Source organism: Hemicordylus capensis, chromosome 2, assembly GCF_027244095.1.
Source record: "Hemicordylus capensis ecotype Gifberg chromosome 2, rHemCap1.1.pri, whole genome shotgun sequence".
In the NCBI taxonomy this organism is placed as follows: Eukaryota; Metazoa; Chordata; class Lepidosauria; order Squamata; family Cordylidae; genus Hemicordylus; species Hemicordylus capensis.
In genome coordinates, this window is record NC_069658.1 from 398,938,792 (window position 1) to 398,961,678 (window position 22,887).

Consider the following 22,887-nt stretch of genomic DNA (forward strand, 5'->3'; position numbering starts at 1 on the left):
GTGTGGTTCTAAGCCTGGAGTTAGAGGAAGTTAATAGGATTCCACTTTCAACCACACAAATCAATGTCCCCCTAAACTAGCTCATATACCACACAGGGGAATGCCAGTGGGTGAGAGAGGTATTCACACTGCTGCATAGCTCTCCAAAGCACATTGTGCAGCACTTTGTAAGCATGGAGCAGCCCACCTTCTCAGCAGTACGGCTGTGTTTTGGAGAGACGTACAGCAGTGCAGGCACCTCTCTTGCCCTTTGGCATTCCCCTGTGTGGTATGTGAACATACTGCCTTTCCTCTGCAAGATATAACAAGCTCAAGAAGGAACTCAAAACATAGTGCTCTCTTTCATACACATTGATTCAGGAAAAGGTAACACCTCAGAATCATAAAACATTGGCACCCTACATTTCCTATGTTACATAAACATGTAGTTATATATTTTACATACTGTATATTCAAAACAATATTTAGCAGTATCCCTTAGTTAACATTTCACTAGTAATTTACTATCCACATATTTTCCTTTCCCATCCTTGATTTGAATTTCCCCCCCATAGTTTTCAGCTGATTCCAGGTGCCTAGAGATTGGGCAACAAAGTCTCATAGGGTGTCTGACAGGAACAGAGGCTTCTGAATATACACCCCACTCAAGCAAATGGCAAAATTACCATGAATTGTATTAACCTGGATCTTGGCCCTAAGCATGCTGTTAGACAAAAGGAGTTGCTTGTTCTAAAGCAGGGATGCACAGGTGAAAACATTCTGAGGGATGCTTTGATCTCTTTATTAACTCAAGAGGGCTACATCACTATGCTAACCACAGAAAAGCACTTTTGCACCATTTTAACTCAGTGTCCCAGCTCAGAAGACATACTAAACCACGGTTTATTAATGGTTTAGAATGGCAGTCCCAGTCCATGCTCACATGCTCTCCCATCCCTTTTACATGTGAGGGGGCATAGTTTCCAACTTCCTGTCCTGATTAAGAGCAACTTAGGATTTCTCATGATTCCTGAACCTGCTGATTCCCAGCTTGTTTTAACCAGAGTTTGTTAACAAGCTTAGGGTGTGAAACTGAGGTTCCAAGATTTGTCAGTTTTGTAAATAGAACTGGGGAAGGTATACAAATGGGCAGCAAAAATTATCAGGGTTGCTATATCTTCCCTAAGAGGAAAGGCTGAAGCATTTGAGGTTCATTAGTTTAAAAAAAGGTGATGGAATTTATAAAATAAACTTCATAATAGAAGTTTATAAAATTATCCACTTTGTCCATATCAGGTGGTTTTATTTTCTTCTCTCATAAGAACATAACAGCCCTGCTGGATCCGGCTCAAGGCCTATCTAGTCCAGCATCCTATTTCACACAGTGGCCCACCAAATGCCTCTGAGAAGCCCACAGGCAAGGGGTGAGGGCATGCCCTCTCTCTTGCTGATGCTCTCCTGCAATTGGTATTTAGAGGCATCTTGCCTATAGCCACCATACTAGTACCCATTGATTGATCTGTCCTCTATGAATTTGTCTAAGCCCCTTATAAAACCATCCAAGCTAATGCCATCACCACATTCCATAGCAGGGAATTCCATAGATTAATTATGCACTTTGTGAAACAGGACCTCCTTTATCTGGCCCTGAATTTCCTGGCCATCAGTTTCAAGGGATGACCCCTGGTCCTACTGTTGTGTGTGAGAGAGAGGAATTTCTCTGTCTACACTCTCTACTCCATGCATTATTTTATATATCTATATCATGTCTCCCCATAGTTGCCTCTTTTCCCTCTTTGCCTCATAAGGAAGGTGCTCCAGGCCCCTGATCATCTGGGCTGCCCTCTTCTGCACCTTTTCAAGTTCTACAATGTTAAGATTCAGTGACCAGAACTATCTGAAGTACTCCAAATGTGGCCACACCATAGATTTGTATAAAGGCGTTATGATATTAGCATTTTAATTTTCAATCCCCTTCCTAATGATCCCTAGCATGGAATTTGCCTTTTTCAAGGCAAATTAAAAAGGCCTTGAAAGAGTTGTTCATTTTGAAAAAGCCTTTCAAAAAGCTGCCACACACTGTTGACATTTTCAATGAGCTGTCCACTACAATTCCAAGATCTCTTTCCTGGAAGTTTTTCACACATGGCTCTATGCTTGGGGTATATGAAGAGTGAATCTGCTTCACAGCAGATTCAAGGCATTTTAATTTGAGGGATTAGATGGACCATTCACAAAGCCATCAGCACCTCCTTCGCATAGCCATCAGCACCTTCATCAGTACCTTCGGAGAAAGCAGAAGCCCCAGAGTTTCTTTCAAACGCTGCTGGAAATAGAGGATTTTTTTAACCCCAGACATAACTCCGCTAAGCCAGAATTTGCAGCCTCCCTTTGGAGAAAAACAAAGCCCTGTCTGTCCTGGTCCCTGATAGGGAGACAGGGAGGTTGGGTTAAATCCAGTGAATATGTGGACTGACATACTGCAATCAGGAGTGGATTTGGGGGGAAAGCCCTGTCTGTAAAATCTCCTGGTCAGTCACGGATAGCTCAGACCCCATCAGTGTAACTGTGAAGCTAGGGTTTTTTGCCCCAATATGTATCACTTTACACCAGAGGCGTAACTAGGGAAAACGGCGCCCGGGGCAAGCACTGAAATTGCACCCCCCCCGCCGCCCCCCCAGCATACATCTGACTGACACACATGTGTTTTTTCCTCACAACAACCCTGTGAAGTTGGCTTGTATCTCAAACAACAGAATTATGATGCAATGATGATACACACCACATAATACTTAGGTTTTTCCTCACAAGCAACAACCCTGTGGAGTTGGCCTGTATCTCAAACAACAGAATTATGATGCAATGATGATACACACCACATAATACTTAGGTTTTTCCTCACAAGCAACAACCCTGTGGAGTTGGCCTGTATCTCAAACAACAGAATTATGATGCAATGATGATACACACCACATTATACTTAGGTTTTTCCTCACAAGCAACAACCCTGTGGAGTTGGCCTGTATCTCAAACAACAGAATTATGATGCAATGATGATACACACCACATTATACTTAGGTTTTTCCTCACAAGCAACAACCCTGTGAAGTTGGCTTGTATCTCAAACAACAGAATTATGATGCAATGATTGATGATACACACCACATAATACTTAGGTTTTTCCTCACAAGCAACAACTCTGTGGAGTTGGCCTGTATCTCAAACAACAGAATTATGATGCAATGATGATACACACTACATTATACTTAGGTTTTTCCTCACAAGCAACAACCCTGTGGAGTTGGCCTGTATCTCAAACAACAGAATTATGATGCAATGATTGATGATACACACCACATTATACTTAGGTTTTTCCTCACAAGCAAGAGACAATCTCCAAAGGTCCTGGCATATAACCCCCTCCCCCATTTTTCTTGCCAAACTTTGTGTCTTTAGCAGGATACCACAGGCACTTGTTAAAGCTAACACTGCAGGTTTTTCTGAGATGGAGCTGTTATAGGAGCACTTCAGCGTAAACTGAGATCACAAGGCAAGCTTTCACAGTGCAAAAATGAGCATGCCAGCAAGCAGAACTCATGGTAAAACTCTCTTGAAACACCTTGTAACAATGCACACGCAGCTATGTTACACTGCTTGAGTCAACTCACACTGCTGTACTACCCAGGCTGTGGGAATTGACTCTCAGTTCCATATACATGCATGCATTTAAGATTGAGTGCCAAAGAATCTTTATGATTGTTTTTCTTTCTTTTGGGGCGGAGAGAGGAGTGTATAATGCAAACATTAACACCTGTTAGGCACCTGAGACCATAGTTGGGCAGCTAAATAAAAGCCTGATTCTTTAATATGCTTTTTTCCCCCACATGTGGCTTCTGTAGTTTTTGCAACTCATTCAATTTCTCACCCTGACACTTGGTCTGCTGCTTCCACCCGCCCACTGCCGAATCCTTTCTTCCGTGCGGGTGTCCGTGTGTGTCCTCATCGTCCTGCCTGCGCCTGCTGCAGTGCAGCCCCAGCGATGGCGACCGCGCCACCATGTACAGGCGAACAGACGACAACGGATGCACGGCACGCCGGCCGAGTCGCGCGTGCGTGCGTCACTGACTAGAGACCCTCTGGCTGGCAAGCCACTAGAGGGCCTCTTTCTGGCTGTTTCAGACTAAGCGAGCGACGTAGCGAGCGAGCCTCAGCCAAGGGCAGGCGCAGTGAGCAGCATGAAAGGCGCCCACCGCAGTGCCCACCGATAAAGCCAGGCCACTGACTGGCCGCAAGCAAAGCAATGGGGGGGGGCGCGGGCGGGTGCAGTGAGCAGCATGAAAGGTGCCCGCCGCGGCGCCTGCCGCCGCCAAGCCAGGCCACTGACTGGCCGCCAGCAAAGCAATGGGGGGGGCACGGGCGGTGCGGAAGGGACCGCTCATGGGGGAGGGGGCACCGACGCGCTCCCTTGACTGCTGCAGCGCTGCTGCACCGAGCAGGAGAAATTTGTATTAAAAATTGTTTTAAAAATTTTTTGGTCATGGTGGCGCCCCCCACGTGACCCGAAAAGATGGCGCCCGGGGCACGTGCCCCCCTGCCCCCCCATAGTTACGCCTCTGCTTTACACTTGCTTACATTGAACCTCATGTGCCATTTTGTCACCCTCTCACCCAGTTTGCAGAGATCCTTTTGGAGCTCCTCACAATCTGTTGTGGATTTCACTACCTGAAAGAGTTTGGTATCATCTGCAAATTTGGCCAGTCTGCAACTTCTAGATTGTTTATGAACAAGTTAAAGAGCACTGGTCCTAGTACAGATCCCCGGGGGACCCCACTGCTTAGTTCCCTCCACTGTGAAAACTGTCCATTTATTCCTACCCTCTGTTTCCTGTCCTTCAACCAGTTACTGATCCACACATGAACTTGTCCCTTTATCCCATGACCGCTAAGTTTACTCAGGAGCCTTTGGTGGGGAACTTTGTCAAAAGCTTTCTGGAAGTCCAAGTATACTATGTTAAATGGATCACCTTTATCTGCATGCTGCTGACACTCTCAAAGAACTCCAAAAGGTTAGTGAGGGACAACTTGCCTTTGCAGAGCCATGCTGGTTCCCATTCAGCAAGATCTGGTTCTACTATAAGTTTAACAATTTTGTCCATAGGCTTAAGTATGCTTTCCATCAGTTTACCTGGCACAGAAGTTAAGATAACTGGCTGTTAGTGTTCCTGATCCTGCCTGGATCCCTTTTTGAAAATTGGAGTTACATTAGCTACTTTCCAGTCCTCTGTTACAGAGTCTGATTGTTTGATTTCCTTCAGAACTCTTGGGTGGATGCCATCTGGCCCTGGTTATTTGTTCATTTTTAGTTTTTCAAGACAATTTAGAACATCCTCTCTTGTCACTTCAGATTGGCCCAGTTCTTCAACCTGCACGCCTTAGAAGCTCAGTTCAGGAGTGGGAATATGGTCAGTATCCTCCCACTTCATCCTTCCAGTTAATGGGAGTGTAAGACCATGAAGACAGATGCAAATAACTAATTCAGCTCTTCTGCAATCTCCTTATCTTCTTTAATAATCCCTTTAATGCCATCATCATCTAAGGGTCCAAGCACCTCCCTGGCAGGTTTTCTGCTTCTGATACATTTAAAGACGTTTTTGTTATTCCTCCTGACACTTCTAGCTATATGCTCCTCAAACTCTCTTTTTGCATCTCTTATTGTCTCCTTGCATTTTTTTTTTTGCCAAAGTTTATGTTCCTTTTCATTTTTTTCATTTGGGTAGGACTTCAATTTTCTGATGGAATTCTTCTTCCCTTTTATAGCTTTCCAGACTCTACTTGTTAGCAATGCTGGCATCCTCCTTATCTTGGTGGTACCGTTCTTGCTTCTTGGTATACACAACTGAGTTTCTGTTATCGTGGTTTTAAATAAATTCCATGCTTTCTGGAATTACACTGTCCTGATATTCCCTTTCAGCTTCCTTTTTACCAGTCCTCTCATTTTTTTAGAAGTTTCCTCTTCTGAAATCCAACACATCTATGTTGGACTTGCTTGGCAATGCTCCATTCACTTATAAGTTGATTTGGATCACACTATGGTCACTGTTCCCCAATGGTTCCACAACTCTGACATCTCGCACCAGATCCTGGACACCACTCAGGATTAAGTCCAAGGTCGTCTTCTCTCTGGCTGGTTCCATGGCCAACTCTTATAAGGCACAGTCATTTAGCATGTCTAAACATTTTGCCTCTCTGTCAATACCCGTGCTTGGATCGCCCAGTCTATGTGAGGGTAATTGTAGTCAACCATTATTACAGCTCTGTCTCTCTTTGAAGCCTCTCTGATTTGCTTCTCCAACTCCAGGTCACTCTCAGCATTTTGATCTGGAGGATGATGGTATGTCCCTAGTAACACATTTCCTTTCCGTCTTTGTATTCTCACCCATAATGATTCTGTGGAGGATTCCAGTCCTCCTAGGTTTTCTAGCTTGTTCGATTCTATCCCTTCTTTAATATATAATGCTACTACACACTCAATCTGCCCTTCCCTGTCCTTTCGCAGACTTTGTATCCAGAAATAACAGTGTCCCCCTGGTTCTCACTGTTCCACCAGGTTTCTGTTATGCCTACTATAGCTATGTTTTCATTAGCAACCAAGCACTCCAGCTTGCCCATCTTGGCTCGGAAGCTTCTGGCATTGGTATATAAACTTATACACTGAGTCTCTTACCTGGCATTGGCATGTGCTATCTCCCATCATTTGACCATTCTGAATAGCTGTCATGGTTCTGGTTTTGCTCTGTCCCCTTCTGGTTTATCTGAAATGTTTGTACCCTTGCACCTTAGGGGATTTTGCTTGCTGAACCAGATACCACCCAGTTCCTGTCAGGAATCTCCCAGGTGTAATTTTAAAAGCTGCTCTGCAACCTTTTTTTATTTTAAGCGCCAGCAGTCTGGTTCCAGGGTCCTGGACTTCAATATGCTACCTAGCAGCCTAAATTTGGCTTCCAGGACCTCCCGGCTGCATTTCCCAGAATCATTGATGCTGGCATGCACCATGACAGCTGACTCCTCCCCAACACTGCCTAGCAACCTATCTAGATGCTGCATGACGTCCACAAACTTTGCACCAGGCAGGCAAGTCACCATGTGTGGTCTACACGTGGGTCACCAACCCATTTCTCTATGCCCCTAAAATCACCCCCTACTAGGAGCCCCCCCCCAAGTATCCTCTGTGCGAGAGGATATGGGTGTATCACCCAAGGAAAGGGTCCCTTCTAAAGGAGCATTCCCCTCTTCCTCAGTCCTCCTTCCCTGAGACCTTCGTTCTCCATGAGAGCAAAGGAGCTGTCAGCCTAGGAGTGAGATGCCTCTGTCATGTCCCTGAGGGTCTCACCCACATACCTCTCTGCCTCCCAGAGCTTCTCTAGGTTGGTCACCTTGGTTTCGAGGGAACCAAATTCTTCCCTGAGACCCAGGAGCTCTTTGCACCACACACCCATGACTTCTGCCCCTCAGGCAGACAGTCATAAATGCAACACTCTGTGCAATACACTGGGAAGCACCCCCTCCCCTGCTGGCATTCTAACTTCATAACTCATTTTATTGGCTATTTAGAATATATCGAGCTTGTTTTCTTGAAAGTTAGGGCTTAGCTGTAGTTGTTAGATAAGTAAAGGTTTTAAGCTCTGTCTTCCAATAAAATTACAAAAGTGGAGTAGCACTCACCTTCTCCTTATGTTGGGTGTCTGTGATAAAGAGGGACTGCTTGAGCACCTGCCTCCCCACACAGTTCCCCACTAAACACTCAAACCTCCTTTTATATCTGTTAGCAAACTCTTGTTCATAAATATCCAGGGAGCAAAGCTCCCCTGGTCTAAGCCTTGTCTTCTCAAGAGCTGCTTCCAAACTGAGACACCTTAGGAATGTGACTCCTCCCACAAGCTGTGTGACTCTTCTGAAGCTAATCCCCGCCCACTGTCTCTCTTGGCACAACTGGAAGTGAAACTGCCCTGTCAAAAGCAAACCACGAGCCCGCCAGAAATCAAACCCTAGAAAAGAAATCAAACCCTAGACAAGCCCTAACAAACTAACCTTGCCCTTTCCCCTTGTTTTCTTGTTGATTTATTTATTCATATACTTGCTTGCTTCTTCTTAGGGATGTGCACGGTCCGGAGCAGTCCGGACCGGCACCGAAGGGGGGCCTTTCTTTAAGAGCGGGGAGGGCTTGCTTACCCCTCCCGCCTCTTTGCCCCCTCCAGCACCCGTATTTAACAGACAAACGGGGTGCTGGAAACAAGCCGCCCCCGCCCCCGCCCCCCCCCCGCCGCGAGCAGATTTACCCTTTAAAACTGCCAATACCCCTGCCGTCGCCCGCCAGCCCTCCCTCCCTCCCTCCCAGCTGCCTGCCCGCCCGCCCGAGGACTCACCCAATGCTTTAGAAAAAACGAGAGGAGCTACCGGACGGAGCTCCTCTCGTTACGAAGGCCTGCTGCATACTGAAGGCGCTTTGCACATGCGCGCATGCGTGCGCCGCAAAGCACGCCGATCGCCGGAGGCCCGGTCTACCCGCCGGGAAAAGGCCGGGTAGACCGGGCCTCCGGCGATCGGAGGCCCGGTCTACCCGGCCTTTTCCTGGCGGGTAGACCGGGCCTCCGGCAATCGGTGTGCTTTGCGGCGCACGCATGCGCGTGCAAAGCGCCTTCCGTATGCAGCAGGCCTTCGTAACGAGAGGAGCTCCGTCCGGTAGCTCCTCTCATTTTTTCTAAAGCATTGGGTGAGTCCTCGGGCGGGCGGGCAGGCAGCTGGGTGGGAGGGAGGGAGGGCTGGCGGGCGACGGCAGGGGTATTGGCAGTTTTAAAGGGTAAATCTGCTCGCGGCGGGGGGGGGCGGGGGCGGCTGGTTTCCAGCACCCCGTTTGTCTGTTAAATACGGGTGCTGGAGGGGGCAAAGAGGCGGGAGGGGTAAGCAAGCCCTCCCGCCCTTAAAGCAATACTCCCCACCCGGACCCGGACCAGCAAGAGCCGAACCGGTCCGGCAGTTCAGCCATTCTTTAGAATGGTCACTGGACCGGTTCAGACTCACCCCTACTTCTTCTCATAATACTAGAACTCGGAATCATCCAGTGGAATAACTTAAAATATGCCTCTTTGCTCAGTGAACCTGATTATTCTGTGGTTCTTACTTAACAAAAGTTACTTCTTTTTAAAAGTTGTGATCTTCTTCCAACTCTTTTTGCCTCTTGGTGTGCTTTAGCGTGACACTTCACTCTCTGGACTTGCTGGTCTGTTCTTGCTGGTCTGTTCTACCAGATGAATAGCTTCCCCAACAGGTCAGCAAAGGTTGCAGAAGGGAAGGATTCCCGCTGCATCTGAGTAATTTCCCCAGAACTGCTTTGGTGTCCCTCCCCTGAAAATAGAAACTAGATGTACGCTGCATCAAAGATGGGTCTGAGCAAGCATTACTCCCTCACAATTTCTGTAATGGGGAAGGATCTCTGGAAATAAGTGCAGCTCAGACTAGAAGGGATCTGGGAAGGCTAAAAGAGAGAGGCTTCATTTTCAGAAAACAATTCCTGACATGTTTGGAAGTACAACATGTCCCCCAATGGCAGAGACAGTTAAATGCTGTGACAAAGAGCCTCTGGTATGTCTGGCGAACTTCAAAGGATTCAGAATCATGAGCCTCACAAACAGATGATGGATTTAGAAATTGCTGGATGTATAATATTGTTATGTTGCCTCTGACTGTCCCATTTCCCTGAGTGAGAAATTCCAGGGGCTCACAGCATGTCTTGGATTGGGCTGCTTTTGGAACTGCAGACTGATGAGGTCTTCCTTATAGTTGGTTCATTTACACAAGTGCACCCATCGAACACTGGATGAAGTCGGGAAGAAAGCAGAGCAGCTGTAGAAGGCAGCGTCACATCAGGCACCACACCCTGCATCCTACTACAGTTCTCTATCTTGGCTGCCCCATTCCAGGCTCTCCCCGAAATCTCTCCTTCACTCTGCCACTTGCAGCTCGCTGGCTCATTTCATGCTGACTTAACACACACAGAGGAGTGTAGCAAGGCTGAAGGCAGCCCCTTCTGTGACCTATGTTCACAGACACCACCACCCCCGGACCCCCTGCCACCAGCCTGCATTTTCCAGGCAGCGCCTACCTGTTGGGGCTAAGTATGCTTGGCCCCAATTCACCAATTCATGCTTGGCCCCAATTCCACGCCAGCCGCACTGTCAGATGACATGACCGCGTTGCCCCCTGCCAGGCCAGCAGAAGAACAGGCTTGCTTTAAAGGGGCCACCTGTTCTTGCTGGGATGGAGCAGCGAGCCGATGCTGGGTCTGAGTGAATGGCCAATGGGAAGGAGGAAGGGCACAGTGCATGGAAGTGGGTGGGAGATGCCAGGAGGTGCACCTCCCCCAAGACCCACGGCTGCAGGCTTTTGTTCCTCCCCTTGTCTAATGGTGGCCCACACAGCTTGCAGGGAAAGGGAATCTTACACCTTCCCATTAGTCTCTACCATGAAGTGGTAAATATGTGAGTCTCTTACATTTCTCAGTGGTATCCTTCACCAGGATGGAAATTATTCAGAGTGATTAATTTTCAAAAGAATGGCCAGCCAGTTAACTACCCCAGACTTACAACACTGTATTTGAAAGCTTACAACACTGAATTTGAGGTGTTTTTTTTTAATTAATATTTAGATCTTTGATATTCCAGTCACACTTAGAAAACCCATGACACTGAAACAAAAAATCCAAATGTCACATCCAAATGGTGGTTTTAAAAAACCCAAATAATTGACAATTTTCTGCCCTTTACTTCTCCAAAATCTGCTGGCTGGGATGGCATTACACCATCCTGCCTAGTGGTAGGGTTGGTCTTGTGGTCACTTTTTTAGACTTACCCAGAAAGTTAGAATTTTACTTTTTAAAAATTAATACACAAATGTCAGGATTCTAAAAAGGGTTGTGAGTCAAATATTTTGAAGGCACAGGCAACACAAAAACTGTTTGATATCCAACAATGGCCTAGATGTGAGTTAATGAAATAATTGCTCCTGGCCCATTTGTTCTAGCTTCCCCCCACCCCCGCCTGCCGGAAAGTCACTTTTTGACCCACAGGTCAACTATGATTACATCAAGTTTGACTTGCAAATGCCTGGAGGCTTTACACACATGGCGTTTACTTCGAATCTCCTCTGGACTAGAGTATGGCAGTCCACATATTAGCTGTATTTACCCCAAAGTAGCTGCAGGCTGTCAGGGACCAGTACAGACAGGGCCCTGTTTCCCTCCAATTTCCTTCTGTTTCCCTTCAATTGAGCATTCAATTGAATGCTCAGTTGAGACTGAGCATTCTGGCTTAGCCTGAAGTATGGCCAACTTAAAAAAAAAAAAACCCTCTAGTTTCAGCAGCTTTGGGGGGGGGGGAACCCAAGGCTTCTGTTATGCCCTGCTGCTTCTCCCTTGATGTGTGCAGTGGCCATGCCAATAATTTGGCTTTTCAAAACTCGATGAAGGGGGGCAGGGGTGTAACGATGGGGGGGCAGGCAGGGCACGTGCCCTGGGCACCACCCCGGCGGGTCACATGGAGGGGTGCCAAAAAGTGGCATCCCCCGCCCCCCCTGGATCGCCCACCGAGTGTGGCGGCAGGCGTGTGGCGGCGATTGGCTGTAGCGGCCCGAGCAGCGGTGGATCGCCCGCCGAGGAGTGCAGGCAGAGCGATGCCGAGGCCTGCCATCTGGGCCGGTGTCGCTTCCCAACTGTGCAGGCGCGCCCCTGCACAGTTGGGAAGCGACTCCAGGCCAGACGGCAGGCCTCGGCATCGCTCTGCCTGCACTCCTCGGCGGGCGATCCACCGCCGCTCGGGCTGCTACAGCCAATCGCCGCCAGCCACCGCCGCACTCAGCGGGCAACCCGCCGCCACCCACCACTGCTGAATCGCCACTGCCGCACTTGGCAGGCGACCCGCCGCCGCCTGCCACTGCCGAATCGCCACCACCACCGGCGATTTGCCACCTGGGGCACCGCCACGCTGGCACAGGTATGTGGGGGCGGGGGGGCGCCATTTCAGGGCCAGAGCTTGCCTTGGGCGCCGTTTCCCCCCAATTTGCCACTGAAGGGGAGTTTACATAGGCTTTAGAGATGCAGAATGGATGTAACTTGAGCCTTTTTGTCTGAGCTGATTCCATTAGCCTGCAATTGTCTTCATGACAAAGAGAAAGCTCTGATTTCTGCTTTAAACTTCCCTGCCTCTTAAATCATCTGGGGTGTGTGTGTGTGTGTGTGTGAGAGAGAGAGAGAGAGAGAGAGAGAGAGAGATATGAGGTGATGAAGGCAGTCACTCACAAAGGCAAGGGTTAAGCGTTCTGCCATTTGATCCAGCTTTTGGCAGCTTGTCATGCTGGTCTTCCATTCCTTCTCGCCTCCTCCTCTCTGTGATGTGATTTGTAATTGGTTGGAGGAGAAAACCCGGAGCAAGCTGGTGGGAATACACAGGAAAAAGCAGATTCGCTCTTCAGATACCCCGAGGTATGAAGGCATGTGTGAATAACTCCCAGAAGAGTGGTAAGTGAAACATACAATTCACAAAGATTCCTAAAAGGCTACTTACAGAGACATCATTAGGGAGTGGCCCATGAGGCACAGGCCCCCAATCAATTCCATGGAGTCCCAAATCTCATAGCCCAACTCTCTTCTTCATGCAGCAGTGGGGATACCTGCATAGAGCACGGAAGCAAGTTAATAGCCACCTCACCTAGCTCTCTGCTGCTTCCACCTCCGTAGGGGCTGCATTATAATGTTAGAGCCTTTTAAAAACATATGTAATTATTCGGGGGGTGGGTGGGGGAATATGCTTGCGTTTAACTATCAAAATGGGGGCTGAGGAGCTGGGCCTAGCAATGCCTTGCTCAAATCTCTTGCGTGGTAAGAGATGGGGTTCTCAAAGACTACTGCAGAACTGCACATGGAAGGTATGTTTGGAAACAAATTCCACTCAGCTTTCTTTGGCTGGAGCAACAGCACCCTCTAAGGTCAGATGTTGAAGTTTTGCAAGTAAACTGGTGGCTGGGCGGGGGGGGGGAGCGGCTGGAAAAAGAGAGCCGCTCCAACTTTTCCGACCCTCCTTCTTCCTACAAAGCGTCAAAATCTGTCATTAGAGGGTGCTGCGGGTCAAGGCACATGTACTACACATATTCACGAAGAATAAGCACTGAGTTACATAATCGAAATGGATCACCATCTTTCCAGTAAGGTTTCACTCCACCAATGGAATCTGAAAAGCCATTTAACCCATCGCTTTCATCAGCAAGCTGAAAGGAAGCTGGAGGGCGGGGTGGGGGTGATCTTGAAACTGAAGCAATTGGACAGGACTAATGTGGACTAAGTCATTATGCGGATTGGAGGGCCAGTCGCCATGAATGGATGCGGGAGGGGCAGTGTGTCGCCCGAACAAACAGCAACTGTTACCACAGATAAGTAAAAGCTATCAACCAATATACGGAAAAGCTCTAATTCCACATTTAACTGTATCGCCACACCCAGTTCTTCCATTGCTGCTATTAATAATAATAACAATAATAATAATTACTATTATTAATAATAAATAAATAATATTCATATACCGCTTTTCAACAACAAAACAGGTTCTGAAAGCACTTTACATAAAGTTACAAGAAAATGGTTCCCTGTCCCAAACGGGCTCACATCTAAAAATAAGCATACCAGCAACAGCCACTGGAAGGAAGTTGTGCTGGGGTTGGATAGGGACAGTTGCTCTCCCCCTGCTAAATATAAGAGAACCACCACTTTTAAAGTGCCTCTTTGCCTAGTTATTTCTCCTTATTAGGGGAATAGTTTGGAGCTGAGAGGCAGGATGGGAGATGGGGAGCTCTAGTTACTTTCTCCTTCTGTTCTCAGCACTATAACTCCATCGTGAGTATAGACAAGCTTACTCTACACAGGGTACATACAGGAAGTGTATTCTTGTGCATGCATGGAAGGTAATGTGTGGATAACTGTACATGTGTGTACACAGTACACAGATTTTACAGGTGCTGAACAAAACATGTGAACAGGATGACTCTGCCTCTGTTGAAAACTGGTTCATCTCATTAATACTTCTCTCCAGACCTTATTTGATTGCATGAGTTAAAACATTAAAAAAGAGAACTGCAACTAAGAACAAACGTTTCAACATATATATGTCAGCTTCAGTGTGCTATGACCCTCTGTTTGAAATCCACACTCTTATATCCAAAACTTGCCCCAATCTGATTAACATTTTGTTTCATACCCTCCCTCTCCCTGGCTTTTCTCTCTCAGTGTCAGTGTTAAACAGGCACAGCTCTGAGTCATCAACTCCCCCCCCCCCACTTTCCTCCCACTTATTTTATGTATTAATTAGGTATTCAATCAGATTGGGGAAAGTTTTGGATATAAGAGTGTGGATTTTAAACAGAGGGTCATAGAACACTGAAGCTGACGTATATATGTTGAAACATTTGTTCTTAGTTGCAGTTCTCTTTTTAGTGTTTTAACTTACGCAATAAAATAAGGTCTGGAGAGAAGTATTGTAGCTAATCCATCATGCGTATTGCATGCGTCGCCATTGCGTATCAACTAATTCATCTCATCAAGCATATGAACTGCCTTATATTGAGTCTATCAAACTTAGCATTGCCAACACTAACTGGCAGCACCTCTCAAGAGTTCCAGTCAGGAGTCTTTCCTAGCCCTCCCTGGAGATGCCAGAGATTGAACCTGGGACCTTCTCCATGCATTCTACCATTGTGCTCTACCATTGAGTTATCGTCCTTCCACCTCCGGGTGGTTGTGCAGTTTATCTCACTGAGCATCACTTTAGTCTGTGCATAGATAGATTCGGAGGGCGATCAAGCATGGCCTATAGAGACAAGAAAATCCTCGAATCAGGGCCAGTGTCAGGGATTAGCATTGTGGGCAGCTGTCAAAGGCCCAATGCTGATCATAAGGACATAAGAAAAGCCCTGCTGGATCAGGCCCAAGACCTGTCTAGTCCAGTATCCTGCTTAATGCAGTGGCCAACGAGATGCATCTGGGAAGCCCACAAATAGAGAAAAGAGGGTAATTGCTCCCTCCTGTTAGTATTCCCTAGCATCTGGTGTTCAGGGACATGACCCTGCCCCCCCCCCACCATGACATTCTCTGTGCCCATATCCATGTGGTGGCGGCAAAGTGACTCTCTTGTGGTCCACCCAGATAGAAAGAGGCTTAGGGCCATGGAAGGCAGTTCACCCAGGGCCCACTCGAACCTGGAGCCAGCCCTGACTGGAGTAACACCCATCCTGCCCACCGCAGTTTCTGGTGTTATTTAGGAACCCCACAGAGCTCTGTTAGAGTGAAGAGAGCAGAACGTGTGTTGTATGTGCATGCACGAGTGATTGGAGCAGCGTTATCTTATCTTCCTATATTGCTGCTGCCCGATATAGGTGTTGTCCATAGTCTGGCTACTACTTGCCTGAAAAGGTGAGGAAAACCTGTCCTCCTCCTTCCTCACCCTTCAGATCTGCAAGCACGTAGCAGCAACAGCAGGGACTCCTTGGAGTAGTAGGCTCAAGGAGGCAGTTTCAGAGGACCTTTGCATGAAGGACTGTGGTTCCTCATCTTTCAGCCATGCTTAACAATTAGGCTCACAGGTGCTGGGAATTAGTTGCTAACTCTGATGGAAGTTATTCCTACAGGATTTTTTTTCCCCACTGTTTGAGCAAATATTTTTCACAGTCTCAAACTATTACACGCTCCAGAATTGCTTTCAATGCTCACCTGGAGGTTCATGCCATTTCCTAGAGACTCCAAACTAATCCCAGAGAGTTGGCAACTCTAAGAGACATATATAAACACCTTCTATATATCTGAGGCAGATTCCGTGTTCCCGTCTGTTTTCTCCTTCAAGTCTAGCTGTATGCAGTTGGAATTATTTTCACTAACTTGGTTTCTGCCATGGAGAGGAAGAAGTGATGTGTGAAGTAGCCCAGGGTGGATCTAAAATCGGCTCATCACCATTGCACAGACCACGCAGTTCATTCCATTCCCAATAGTCTATTAATACAACTTTCTATTTATATGCTGGCTCCTTGCAGCGATGTAGTAGAGACCTACAGCTGCCTAGCTGAGATGAACGAAATCTCCTGTTAGCCACTAGGAAGAAAGTGCTCACTTGAGGTGGAGCAACAGAAGAGAGAGTGCAAGGAATGCATCCAGAGTACTCAACATGCAGACCCTGGCACAGCAGCGCTGATGGATCGTAACTGCAGTGTACCAGAAGGGCAGGTCAATATTCTTGTACTGCAGAGGCAAGGCTATCTTGAAAAACTGCCAGAAATGCATGCTCAGCTGCATCAATAGCAGCCAGCAAAGATTTGGGCGGAGGGATACGGAGCTTATTCACGCTGCTGCTGCTGCTTAGTCATCCAAGATCAAGTAGAGATTCAAGGACAGACAGCCCACATCCAACCACAAGAGGAGTGTTCTGAACTGAGGATGGAGAGCTCAAGAGGGACAACATACCTGAACATGGCTGCGGTGACCTCTTGGGTGGGAGTCACCCGATTGTTGCAGGCAGCATTTGGATGCACGACATTCAGCCTTGTGGCTCACCGTGGTGGATTCAGTGCGGCCTATGGCACCTTCTGCATGTCTGTCTGGTGTTTCTGTTTTGCTGTCACTATCTTTATCCTCACCTGTGAGTTCACGCACCTCCACAGCTGCCTGAGCATCTCCTGGGGAAATTTCACAGCTGCTTTCACCATGCTTGCAACCCTCATGTCCATCACAGCCGCTGTGATCTACCCAGTTTATTTTGTCCAGTGGGCCTGCCATCCCATCGGATGCGAGGTGAGAGACTTCCGCATTTCTGCTAGCGTCTTTGCAGGCCTTCTATCTTTGGCTTATGCTGCAGAGGTATTTCTTACTAGGGCTAGGCCGGGACAGGTGACCAGCTACATGGCCACAGTTTCTGGCCTCTTGAAAATTGTTCAGGCATTTGTTGCTTGCATCATCTTTGGAGCGCTGCTGAATGACAGCCAATACGATCGGTTTGTGGCCACCCAGTGGTGTGTGGCAGTTTACAGTTTCTGCTTTGTGGTGACGGTGGTAGTGGTCGCCCTCAACGTCACAGGGAGGACAGCAATGCTGCGGTGCCCCTTTGAGCGCTTTGTGGTCATTTACACATTTGTGGCGGTTCTGATGTATGTGAGTGCAGCAGTGATCTGGCCGGTGTTCTGCTTTGACAGTAAATATGGCTCTCCACACCGTCCTTACCAGTGCTCCAAACGCAAGTGCGCCTGGGACAGCCAAGTGCTCATTGCAGTCTTCACATATGTGAACCTAGTGCTTTACAGTGTGGATTTAGCATACTCGCAGCGTATCCGCTTTGTCTCACACCATTAATAGCAAGCCTTGACATGACAAAGCCATCATGGACTTGCAAGTTAACTGATTTGGGACCTGCCTGGAGAGCTGGTACATGCAGGGCACACTAAAGCATGAAATATGATCAGAAGAGTGTGATTAAGAAGAGACGAGTCAATGGAAAACATTGGGGAGTTTGGATTACAGGTTTTACAAAATGTATGAAGGAAGGCCTTTTCTAGTCCTTGTCAGCTGCTTTATTCCCTCCTGCCTGGGAATACTGCTCATGCGGCAACACCCTCATTCCATCAAATGTGTAGACTTGCCACAATAACAGCTTTACAGGCCATCATGTACTCTCAGTGTGCGTCAATAGATTTTGAACTCTTGACTGTATCCAAGAATTGTTGGGTGGTTTAAAGTTGTAGCAGATGTAGAAAAGTGTCTGTAACATGAATGATAATCTGCCAAATTCCCAGATCAGCCGTTGAGTTTCTGCTGGTTGTTGAGTTTTTCCCCAGTGGAAAAACTGGGAGACTCCACTAGAAATGTCAGAAGAAGCAGAGGGAAAGAGGAAATGTGGCAACAATGAAGATTTGAAGACTAAGAACATCCTCTTTTGAAATTATGGAATAACAATATTTTATGCATGTATTTGATTGTAACTGGTAGAGATATTCTTGTTGGGGACAGACTGAGAAGGGAAGAGAATTTTGTAATCGAAAATGGGGGCAGGGAAGGTTGCTGTGGATAGAAGATCCTCAACTAATTACTTCCATGTTGACTTCCTTGAAGTTCCACCAAGAAGTATCTGGAAACACCTCTACCCACAGAAACTGTGGCTATATGCAAGATATTAGCCTTTTGAACCAAAGCCATTATTTGAACAAAAGTGAACTATTTAGACAAAACAAAACTGTTTTTATTTTGTTTAGTTTTTGTGCTCCATTAGGTAACATGCATAATTCCTTAGCAACTTTGGCGCCTTACAAGCTGCAGATTAGTTCATCATTTAGAATATGGCTTAGAATCCTCAGATCTTTTGCAATTCAAAAAGGACATACATACAATTTCCATACATCTAGCCACAAATGCTTGTTGCCAGACCTGATCCCACAATGTGTCAATTCTTGGTTCACAGCTGAGAAGCTACGTGTGCAGCCCATTGTGGCGCAAGAAACCTTTGCTGGTCTCTTAGAGACTGAATCACAATCTTCTCCAAAGACATTTTCAAATATAAGAAACCAGAGCAAGCTGTTTATTCAGATAACTCCTTGAAAATGTGTGTGAATTAAGTTGAGGGGTTTGATTCCAATCCAGAATAAAACATGGCAGATTGGAAAAAGTATCTAGGGTTTTCTTTAACAGATCTAAAGTAATGTGACTTGAAAAGTTACACCTGTAACTTCAGAATATCTATGTATTTGCATTTGTCCTCTTCCTTGAAACAAGATGACCCACATCTCCCTGCCCATAGTGCATCTCCTTTTGCTAAATAAATATAAACTCATACTATGGTAATTTCCCCTTTCAACTGAACACAAATCAAGCTTTTCTCAATCTAAAAATGCACAATGATTTATTTAGTGTTTGCACTGTCCAGTGGAGTTCAGATGCATATAAAAACTGAGTTACTTGCCCCATTCAGACATTATGTTGTACATATGTTTAAGAATCTGTACATATGTACATGTTTTTGTATGAATGACTGTACATTTATTTATTTTAAAAGTGTACCTGGGTACAGGACCTTCAAATGCATGGTACAGATAGGAAGTGTACTGCTGTTCATCATAACGCATGAATAATTGTACCTGTATACAGATCTGTACCTGTGTACAATGTAAACAGATTGCATATGCACTGCATGTAACATGTGAATAGGACTACAAAATGGCTGTGTTCTGAAATGAGGCCTCAAATGTTTCCAAAAGAAGCCTTTTCACTAAGGAGACAGATTGAGGGTTGCCATCCATTCATGGATTTGTATGGGTTATTCTTATTTTCCAAAATTTCATCCTCCACATAAGTATTTATTTATTCATTCATTCGATTTCTATACCACCCTTCCAAAAATGGCTCAGGGCGGTTTACGCAGAGAAATAATAAATAAATAAGGTGGATCCCGGTCCCCAAAGGACTCACAATCTAAAAAGAAACATAAGACAGACACCAGCAACAGTCATTGGAGGTACTGTGCTGGGGGTGGATAGGGACAAGAAGAAAACAAATTGTGGATTGAATAATTTGTGTACTTTTTATGTTCAAAACTGAGACATAACTCAGACTAACAGAACCTGCAACTGCATAAGTGACCCAATCAGTATGTTTTATTTATATTTTAGGGGTGTCAATGAAGCAGTGGATGTTCTGAGAAGTGTGTCCCAGTATCCTTTCTGTGAGACACTGCAAGGGATCATCTATTGGAATACTTAAAGATCCACCTCTCAGATCCACCTTAGGATCTAGCTGTTTGGGAACATTTTATTTATTTATAACACGTTCTATCTCACTTTTCTCTGACAGAACCCAAACAGCCAACAAGAAGTAACAAAACAATTAAAAACTATAAATTACAACATGTTTTGAACTCAGCTCTGCCTAACAAAACCAAATCCTAAATGTCACATTAATTAGGAACATCCATTTGAGTCTCCCCCCCCCCGCAAATGCTTACTCACTGCACTAGTTAAAAGAAAGAAGGTGGTTAAGAATTAATTGCATCAGCTCCTATCAAAGCAGAATGATTGGGTATTGGTGTGACCAGAATATGCAACCTGTAACAGTTGCATATTGTCCCTGATGTCTCCGATGTCTCTGATGTCTCCGCATATTGTCTGCAATGTCTTCGATGTTGCTTAACATCTACATGAGATCATCAGGAGAAAGATCATCAGGAGATTTGGTGCAGGGTGCTATCAGTATGCTGATGACACCCAGATCTATTTCTCCATGTCAGCATCATCAGGAGATGGCATAACCTCCCTAAATGCCTGCCTGGAGGCGGTAATGGGCTGGATGAGGGATAACAAACTGAAACTGAATCCAGATAAGATGGAGGTACTCATTGTGCAGGGTCGGAACTCGAGAGACAATTTTGATCTGCCTGTTCTGGATGTGGTCACACCTCCCCAGAAGAAACAGGTACACAGTCTTGGGGTGCTTCTGGATCCAAGTCTCTCCTTGGTGTCCCAGGTTGAGACAGTGAGTGGCCAGAAGTGTCTTCTATCAGCTTCAGCTGATATGCCAGCTGCCCTAAAAACCTATAAAACCCTTAACAGCTTGGGTCCTGGGTATTTAAGAGAATGTTTTCTTCGTGATGAACCCCATGGCACCGCCCATTGTGATCATCAGTAGAGGTCCGTCTGCATTTGTCACCGGCTCGTCTGGTGGCTACTCAGGGATGGGCCTTCTCTGTTGCTGCCCCGAGGCTTTGGAATGCGCTCCCTAGTGAAATAAGAGCCTCCTCATCTCTGCCAACTTTAAAAAAGGCTTTAAAGATGCATCTGTTCACCCAGGTTTTTAATTGATATTGTTTTGATTGTTTTAATGTTGTTTTTAGAATATTGTTTTAAAATTTTAAATTGTGTTTTAAATTTCTTGTTTTGTTTTTGTTTTTAATTAATGTTTTACTTTTGTTTTTATTTTGTAAACTGCCCAGAGATGTAGGTTTTGGGCAGTATAAAAATATGTTTAATAAATAAATAATTAATAATAAACAAACAGTAACATCTTGATTTTAAAAAGTTTTATTTTTCTTCTGACACACTCTGGACAAAACAGCTGATGTGTAATATACAGAATAATGAGGGATGGCTACTATATATAGAAGATAATACACAGATGCCACAGAATTCTCAGTTCCTTTCTTCTCACAGGAACAGAGCTTAGGCAGGTGCCCAAGGTATGGTCCAAGAGCAACTTTGCTGAATCTAAGCAGGTCTGGGTCAGGTCAAGTGCCTGGATGAGAGACCACCTGGCAGTCCTATGTATGCTACTTCAAGTAATATGATGGGAGAAAAGGGGGATACAAGTGTAATAACTAAAAAATAAAAGAATGGTTGGAATTGATATCAAACGCTGATAGGGAATTCTGCTATAGAAATAGGGAAATAGAATCACCATTTCTATAACACAGAGAGGTCATTCACACAATCAAAAACTGTGTTCTACCAGAGTTTGGGAGCTGTGTGTGCTCCCAATTTTTGCTTGAGTGAAAGCAAGGTAGGAGGACAATCTGGGTAGCTTCCACACACCCAAAAATTGGGAGCACACACCCTGGTAGAACACAGTTTTTGATTGTGTGTATGACCTCAGAGGCTAATCTGTGGGCACGGCTGTAGCTATAATTGAACAAGAAGGGATAAATCTCCCGGGACCCTTGAGGAAGGTGGGGGATACTGACGGCTGAATGACAGCTTTTTCTTTGCTCTCCTTCTCCTTCCTCTCTGAAGAAGGTGGCAGACAGGGGGCAGACAGGGACCAATCTTCACTTTTTGTGCCAGGGCCCATTTCAACCTTGCTACACCCCTGCCTGGAGGTGTTTCCAGTCCTTCACATGCAACTTAATGGATCAGGTACATAAAAGATAGGATTGGATAGAGCACATTTTCCCCATGAGGTTTTACATGGAACAAAAAATTATGGACAAAGCTATTATTTCCTCTTGTGAGAAGTCTTAGTGAGAATCAGTGTGAATTCTCACATTGTAGTGGAGATAAGATGGGTGAAGCTAACCAGTTCCTCTGGGCAGCAGTAACAAACCTCTCCCTGAAGCAGTGGCCAGAGGCACTTTCTATCAGCTTCAGCTGATACGTCAGCTGCATCCATTTCTTGAGATATACGCCCTCAGTAGTACATATGCTGGTCACCTCCAGACTTTATTACTGCAATGCGCTCTGCCTTTGTACATACTGTAGTCCAGAAACTGCAGCTGGTATAGAATGTAGCAGCCAGATTGGTCCCTAGGTCATCTCAAAGGTCATATTACTCCTATATTAAAAGAACTACACTGGCAATGAATATGTTTCTGGGCAAAATACAAGGTACTGGTTATAACGTATAAAGCTCTAAACAGCTTAGGGCCGTGGTATTTTAGAGAACATCTTCACTATGAGCCCCATTGCCCATTGAGATCATTCAGAGAGGTTCATCTGCAATTGCTACCAGTTTGTCTGGTAGCTATGCAAGGACCGGCCTTCTCTGTTGCCACCCTGAGTCTTTTGAATGCACTCCCTGCTGTAATAAGAGCTTACCCATCTCTGACCATGCATCTCATACTGCGTGGGAGATGGCAATGGTAAATCCCTCCTGTATTCTACCAAAAGAAAACCACAGGGCTCTGTGGTCACCAGGAGTCAACAGCGACTCGATGGCACAACTTTACCTTTTACATATATAATAAATAATATATATAATAAATAAAATAATATTTATTTTAAAATTTTTAATTGTAAACCGCCCTGAGCCATTTTGGAAGGGCGGTATATAAATCAAATAAACAAACAAACAAACAAA

General features: G+C 45.8%; 1 protein-coding gene across 1 annotated transcript; it reads left to right on the plus strand.

Moving 5' to 3' along the window:
- Positions 1-16,199: 16,199 nt before the first annotated feature.
- MYADML2 (myeloid associated differentiation marker like 2) lies at positions 16,200-21,075 on the plus strand. The gene has a single exon (XM_053294482.1). It carries the CDS (start codon positions 16,501-16,503, stop codon positions 17,407-17,409), a length of 909 nt encoding a protein of 302 aa, XP_053150457.1. The 5' UTR covers positions 16,200-16,500; the 3' UTR covers positions 17,410-21,075.
- Positions 21,076-22,887: the final 1,812 nt, after the last annotated feature.

Coding starts and splice junctions, on each gene's coding strand:
- MYADML2 (XM_053294482.1), top strand. CDS start 16,501: ATGGAGAGCTCAAGAGGGACAACATACCTGAACATGGCTGCGGTGACC.